The 7,892-nt window shown below is 52.2% G+C and overlaps 1 protein-coding gene across 1 annotated transcript; it reads left to right on the top strand.

Moving 5' to 3' along the window:
* Positions 1–3,708: 3,708 nt before the first annotated feature.
* LOC123123546 (DIMBOA UDP-glucosyltransferase BX8) lies at positions 3,709–5,581 on the top strand. The gene is made up of 2 exons (XM_044544070.1): positions 3,709–4,305; positions 4,368–5,581. Exons 1-2 carry the CDS (start codon positions 3,744–3,746, stop codon positions 5,243–5,245), a joined length of 1,440 nt encoding a protein of 479 aa, XP_044400005.1. The 5' UTR covers positions 3,709–3,743; the 3' UTR covers positions 5,246–5,581.
* The last annotated feature ends 2,311 nt before the right edge of the window (positions 5,582–7,892 follow it).

The following is a 7,892-nucleotide window of genomic DNA, read 5'->3' on the forward strand; positions in this document are numbered from 1 at the left end:
AAGGATCGACTCTCCTGGCGCCCCTGGGGTTGTCCTTGTTTCCGGTAATACTCCTCAGCCATTAGGCCACTGTTTTGGCCAGCACCTCCTCTGGATGAACCCGAGCGGTGTCGCCAGCTCTGGAATACATCCACATAAAGTGGTCACGAGCCTGGAGTGGTTGGATGCGCCGACTGAGGAATACCTCCAACAAATCCATGCCGGTGACGCCTTGGTTGATCAGCTGGACGACCCTCTCGACCAGCATGGCTGTCTCCGCCTTCTCTGCGGCGGTCACTTTCAACGGAGAGGGGGTCTGAACACGATCGAAGGAAAAAGGGGGAAGTCCAGTCGACTGGCCTAGGGTCGCGATATCCTGGCAGTAGAACCAGGTCGACTGCCAGCCCCTGACCGACTCAGGAAGGGTCATCGAAGGGAAAGAACTCATCTTCCTCTTCTGGATACCCAAACCCCCACACATCTGGATCATGTGGGTTTTCTCGTCATTCGAATTTGCTTTCTTCACCGTCTAGGAGAGGATGGTGAAAATGTGCTTGAAAAGACCCCAGTGCGGTCGACACCCCAAAAAATTCTCGCACATGGACACGAACGCGGCAAGATATGTGATGGTGTTGGGAGAAAAATGATGGAGTTGGGCCCCGAAGAAATTCAAGAAACCCCGGAAAAAAGGATGCGGAGGAAGCGAGAAACCGCGGTCGACATGGGTGGCGAGCAGAACACACTCACCCGGCCGTGACTGCGGCTCCGTCTCGCCCTCCGGCAACCGCGCAGCTTTGTGGACGATCAGCCCGGACTCGGCCAGCTCGTCCAAATCTTCCTGCCGAAGCGAGGATCGGATCCAATCGCCCTGGATCCAACCCGACGGCAGCCCCGACCGCGACGAAGACCTCCTATTCGTCTTCTTGCCTTTCGCCGCCCCTATCACCTTTTCTTCGCGCGTTCCAGCGCCGCCGTATTTTCCTTACCCATGGCGGCGGAGCGGCGGCGTCGAGAGCGGAGAAGCCGGATGCGGTGGAGAAACAGAGGAAGAAGAAGAAGAATGGACGCGCACAGTGCAAACGCCTCGGCCTCATCACTTTTAAAGGCCCACTTCCGAGTGGCTGACGCGTGGGCCCGGGCGATCCTGTCAAATCCCTCAACAATCGCGCGCAGGATACGTGGAGAAAAAGGTGGCGCGGAAATCGAAACGTTCATATTTATCCACCCCGCTTACCACGGCACGTTCCGCCCCGCGCGCTTCCCTGAAATTTCGAATCCCGTGAAATTCGGGATACGCCGTAACCAATCGTGCCAAAGATTTCGCATAAAAAACAACACTCGACGGATGACGTTATAAATCCAATCGGCAATTTCTGAATCGATCAAGGCGACTGAAACGAAGCCGAAGTTCCAACACTGGCCTCTGTTCAAAAATTAATAGTTGTGAAACACAAGATTCGAAGCAAGATCAACTTCAACCTTCTTTTCACTCGGACCTTAATCCATTCGGGGGCTAATGATGATGACATAGACCTGGGGTAGGGTCATAGGCCTGACCTATACGCCCTATCCAAGGTCACTGTCCTAGAAGCAAAGAAGCTCAAGAGACAACAGGGAGGGCCCAACAAAGGTGTCGAGTGCAATCCACTCGACCTACCAGCTACTCGGAGACCCCTCCTCCCTGAGGTCACTCGACCACTCGACCGTACAAGAATCCATTCGACTTATTGAAGACCAGGAGTCATCCAAAACAGCAACGGACAAGCGTTCACTCTGTAGCCTTTAAGGCCATTAAGGCATTTAAGGCTGGCGTTATCAATAACGCCTCCTCTTTATGTACATTGAACTCTTGGTAACGGAGGAGGGCCGGGGTCCTGGCGCACTCTATATATATAAGCCACCCCCCTCTTCTAGCACAAGGGTTCGCACCCCCTGTAACACACACACACATAATCCAGTCGACCGCCTCAGGGCACCGAGACGTAAGGCCGTTACTTCCTCTGTGAAGGGCCTGAACTCGTAAAACTCATGTGTACAACTTCACCATAGCTAGGATCTTGCCTCCTCATACCTACCCCCCATTCTACTGTCAGTCTTAGATCCACGACACGACCCCCCCCCCTCCCCGAATCTCGCCATTGTCCTCGCAGTGCTTCCACTTGTCGTCAGGAGGCGTGTGGAGGGTAGTGTGCCCTATATCTGTTTCTGTAGATTAGTTTTTCTCCTGTGTAGATCTATCTCAGTGACGTTGTATTGCGGAACAAGCAACATGGTTGTGCATTTTGGGTCCTCCGGACCCAGTTTAGAGTAGCATGTGAGGTGCGTGTTCCCCAATTCTGCCTGACTGGATATGGGGGACCTTTTCTTCTCGGGGGCAGCGATTGGCTTCATAGATAGGGCCCGCTAACGTCTCCTGGTTTGTATTGACAACTTCTTAACCACTACGACAATTTTTGCCTGGCTCTGGTTTTGATGTATAATTCTAAAGGTGGCGCCAAGCTCTGCTCACAACACAACATCAGCTGATTCAGGAGGAATGAGGTTTCGGGACACCCAAGGATTTGAATGCAAGTCTTTAATGGTATGCTTGTAAGGATCTGTTTTAATATATGAATGTTGTCCTTTTATAGAGAGAGAAAACATCTTTGAGATTGATGCAGATATATAAGAGCGCTTTTGCTATTTATTAGGTGCCCGGGAGAGGGGGTTGTCGGCGCTGGAGAACATGAGGTCAGGGTGGTTTAGAGGGATGGCCTTGGCTGAAGGTAGCACGGTATTGGCGGCCGCTCATGTGCATCGAGGAAAACCCTATATCTGAGTCTCCTAGATCGGATGATGGCGGGCTTTTGTGCCGTTCTCCCTCCCGGTGGGCATTGTTTTGGAGCAGATTCTAACTGGAGGGGCCAACATGTGGAGTGTTGTTACATCTACTGCGTTGAAGACGACGGTTCTCAGCGACGTGATGCAGTGGAGTCTCAGCGTTCGATGCTGGTTGATGGACGCGCTGGCTGGTGGTGTTGTCTGACGCCATGATGATGTCGATGGTAGTTGGTAGTTGGGTCTGGCAAGGTCAATGCGACGATCCCTCTTGAAGATTGGACAGTGGAAGATGGTGGTGGCAGATCCTAGAGCGTGCGCATGTGGCGCGCGCTGTGGGTCAGCTAGATCGGTTGGTGCTCTCGGCTCGCTGTAGGGCGGCTTCGTGAGGCCACCGAATTAGATGATGTGCGTTGATGCAGTCAGGGCACATCATAAACCTTATTGGTGTAACAACATAGATCGCCAGAAAGGTGGCTTTGGATTGATTTTTGTATTTATTTTGCCAGACTATGCTAAATAACATAATAAAAATGATTGTGTGCATAGTTTGATACACAGGCCCGAGAAAAAAAACTGTGCCTCTCGCTGCGTGGGGGTGGGGGGCTGTTAGGCCGGTTGTTCTGGCATGGGAGTCGGGAAGAAGATGGACAAGAATCGTGGGGTGGATGGAAGGTTGAAGAAGGCGGGGCAACCGCGTTGGATTAAGATCCAACGGCCCACTCAGATTGACCGAAAGGTTGAATATATAAGAGCGCTGCTATACGTACGATCAAACTTCATACGATTTTGCGTACGAGCAGACTGTTCTAGTGTAGTGGGCCCAAACGTTGGGAACGGGCCTGTGTCTTGTCGTACAAAATCGTATGGGAAAAATATCGTACGCAAGGCAGTTTTGAATATATAACAGCAGGTACCACACTACCAGTGCCACCTGAGCTTTGCCAATGCTGAGTCCTGCACCCAGCAAAAACCATGCTCCCGTGACGTCATCGCCGTACTGGCCGGCGCCAACCATGGCGTTGGGGGGCAGCGCCGTCGCCGGTCGCCGTCGCCACGTGCTGCTGTTCCCACTGGCGTACCAGGGTCACATCAACCCGATGTTCCGGCTAGCCGGCATCCTCCACGGCCGCGGCTTCGCCGTCACCGTTTTCCACACCCACTTCAACGCCCCGGATCCATCCCGCCACCCAGAGTACCGCTTCGTCCCCATCCCCGACGGCATGTCCGGCCCAGCACCCGTCGCTATCGAGGACGTCGTCTCCCACATCCTCGCGCTCAACGCCGCATGCGAGGCGCCCTTCCGTGACCGCCTAGCCGCCGTCCTGGAAGAGTACTCCGGGGATGCCGTGGCGTGCATCATCGTCGACACTCACCTGCTGTCCATGGTGGAGGTGGCCACGAAGCTCTCCGTGCGCACCCTCGTCCTCCGCACTGGCAGCGCCGCCTGCCTCTCGTGCTTCGTCGCCTACCCTCTCCTCATCAAGAGAGGCTACCTCCCTGTGCAAGGCACGTAGCATAATTCCCACGAATATCTCTAGGATCGATCGATTGACCCTGGTTTGTTGCAGAATCGGAGCTGGAGACGGAGGTGAGCGAGCTGCCGCCGTACCGGGTGCGCGACCTGATGCAGCTCGGCAAGCGCCACGACCTGACGTGCAAGCTGCTGGAGCGCGTCGTGGAAGCCGTGAAAGCGTCCTCCGGCATCATCCTCAACACTTTTGACGCGCTGGAGCGGCGGGAGCTGGTGAAGCTCCGGCGTGACCTCGATATGCCGGTGTTCGACATCGGCCCGCTCCACCTGTTCTCGCCCGCCGCCGCAGCCGAGAGCAGCCTGCTGCGGCAGGACCGGAGGTGCCTGAAGTGGCTAGATGCGCGGCCGGCGGCGTCGGTACTGTACGTGAGCTTCGGCAGCCTGGCATGCATGTCGGCCAGGGACCTGGTGGAGACGGCCTGGGGCATCGCCGGCAGCGGCGTGCCGTTCCTCTGGGTGGTCCGGCCGGGCCTGGTCGCCGCGGACGGGCTGACACGGCTGCCGGATGGGTTCGAGGAGGCGACACGCGGGCGCGGGATGGTGGTGGAGTGGGCGCCGCAGGAGGAGGTGCTCCGGCACGCGGCCGTGGCCGGGTTCTGGACGCACGGGGGCTGGAACTCGACGACGGAGAGCGTTTGCGAGGGGGTGCCGATGCTTTGCCGCCCGCACTTCGGCGACCAGATGGGGAACGCCAGGTACGTGGAGCACGTGTGGAGGGTGGGCTTCGAGGTCGCCGGCGCGCTCGAGAGGGGCGGCGTGGAGGCCGCCATCAGGCGGCTCGTCACAGGGAGCGAGGGAGCGGAGATGCGGGCCAGGGCCGGCGAGCTGAAGAAGGCGGCGAAGGAGTGCACCGGCGAGGCCGGCTCGTCGGGCCTCGCCATCGGTAAGCTGATCGATCACATGCTGGCACTGTAGGTCGTGGCCGTACGCGTTTACCTCATTAATGTGCCTCTCGTGCTATTTTATGTCGTTTTTCACTGTGTGTCAGTTCGAATCTCTGTTAATTAAGTACTCCTATGTAAAGAAATATAAGAGCGTTAGATCATTTAGTGATCTATAAACATGAATGATCTAAACACAACGTGATGGTCTAAACGCTCTTATATATCACTAAATGATCTAAACGTTCTTATATTTCATTGCGGAGGGGTGTTTATAAGTCAGTCTTGCCTTTGGTTGTGTAGATTACAAGAAAATTACGCATTTGTGTTTGTATAAGTTAGGTATGGGACGAACAAGTTGATGAGGTTATTTGTATGTGTCCTCATATTCGTATGGTTGACGCCATTCTGGCATAATCTTGTGCTGTTGTCATGCATGATTCAAACTTCCTATATATAATTATATATAGTACTCGTGATACATGTTGAGAAGACTCGTGATACATGTGCTAAGACTTCATAGACTACTAGATGGCAGTCAATTCAAACATTGGGTATTTCTGTGTTTTGTGCTGTCAAGCATGATCCACACTTCCTATATATAATAGCATGATTTTGTAGGCTATTCATGATGCTTAATGCTAAGACTTCATGCTAGTCGGCAGCCCGTTCAAAATTTTGGCCATTTTGAGGAGTACCGGAATATCAGTATCGAAATTTCAGACTGGATTTTTTTTCACTTGAAATTATTTTAGGATAAAGTAGGCATATTCCCAGTACAAAATTTAAAGATTGTGAATATTTGCCTGTCTGAGGATATTCCGTTACTTTGAAAACAACTAGTCATACCTTCTCAAGAAAAATCACATGTTGAATTTTAAAAAATTGCGGGTAAGATGACTCTTAAATTTATTTATTTATTTTGCTCAAAGGAGTTTCATACTCCCTCCAATCCAAATTAGCTACCATGTCAGTTGTTTGACTCATATGACTGGACCGTGTAGATTTTTTTTGTAACGATCCGTATTTTCGTGAGAAAACTTTCGATCTATTCATCATTTGTCATGACAGTACAAGGAACATGCGAAATAACAAAAATTACACCATGTCCTTAGAACACCTAGTGGCAACTACAACACTGGAGCGAGACAAAGACTGCCGCTATCATCGCCACTTCCTCGCTGGAGCCGGGAAAAATTTATTGTAGTACACAGTCGGGAAGTCATCATCCTAGTGCCCCACAGGACGAACACTCTAGGATAAAACCTGTCGCCGATGAAGAGAAGTGCGGGTAGGAAGAATCGAACCTGTGGACACAAGACTGAGGACAAACGAAGACTGGATCCAAAAATATCCAATGAAGACCAGCACCAATCGAATCCTATGGGATCCAACGGACACACCTCCACATGCCCTCCGACCACCACATGCCCTCCGATGACTCTAGACGCACCATCGAAACGGGGATCGGACGTGGGAGACAATATTCCTACTAGGTGACATCGTTGCCGCCACACAACCCCAACCGACACACTGAACCAAACAAGAACAAGACCGGGGTCCCTTCCGCCAGGAAGGGGCCGTGGTCCTCCGTACCTCCAAGACGCAAAGGCCATCGGAGGTGGGGCAGACCGGAGGTGGCGGCGATGTGAGGAGGGGAAACCCTAGTCGCCTGGGTGTCGCCTCTTTCCATAAGGATCCTTTTACAAAACATTTTATAAAAATATTACACCCGCTCAAACATCATAAAATAGTCCCTTGGTTTTCCCGTGAAGCAAACAAACAACAAAATTCTCGTGGGATTTCAATGCACGTGAAATCTCAACCCTGTGAAATTTCTTACTCCAAAGGGGCCGTAAGAATTAGCTATTGCCAACTAAAAACAGGATTAGCTACTGCCCATGGCATGGAAGGATATTTTTATACAAGTTCATCCTCAAGACCTCAAGTTAAGTGTATGTGCATGTCTGTGGGCATGTATGATTGTACTGTGTTGAAAGAAAGTTGGCAAGAACTTGGAACTGAGATGCGTCACGCATGCATGCACAACCAGGACCGGCCATACCCAACGTGCGATCATGATCTTATCCCTTTCTCATCGCAGGGATCATGATCTTATCCTTAACTTCCTGGTGCATACGTACGCCAACGAAACCAGCAAAAGCCCGCCTCCATATTTGCAATATATATCGCGCGCAGCGTGATGCTCAGCTCACGCACGCGGTCGGGAGTTCCAGAATGACGTGATCGTGTCTGCATATACAGCGTGCCGTACCCGGCGAGGCCACGGGATGGTGGTGCCGTTCGGATGAGGGCTTCGAACACGTCAAACCCTAGCTAGCTGGTCCGTAGTGGCTATAGTACCTCCGACTTCGAGCCGATAGGCTCTGTACATGCATGATTGCATACACGAGGTCAAGTCTTCTGGTCTTTTTTTTAGAAATATATGTACTTCTAGAGACTTGGCCCACATCCAAACGAGTCAAGTTCAGAGCATGGTTAATAGTGTAGCCACCTGCTGGCTATAAGCCAGTGCCATGTCATCTACAGCCCATCTTATAGCCAACATGTATAATAGTACATCAAAAGAATGTACTACTTTTTTATTATGTGGCCCACCTTTCATTCTCACAAAGTGCCTAGGAGCACGTGCTAGAGCTGACTCTTCACGAAGAGCCCGC

This window comes from Triticum aestivum, chromosome 5D, assembly GCF_018294505.1.
Source record: "Triticum aestivum cultivar Chinese Spring chromosome 5D, IWGSC CS RefSeq v2.1, whole genome shotgun sequence".
NCBI classification, from domain to species: domain Eukaryota; kingdom Viridiplantae; phylum Streptophyta; class Magnoliopsida; order Poales; family Poaceae; genus Triticum; species Triticum aestivum.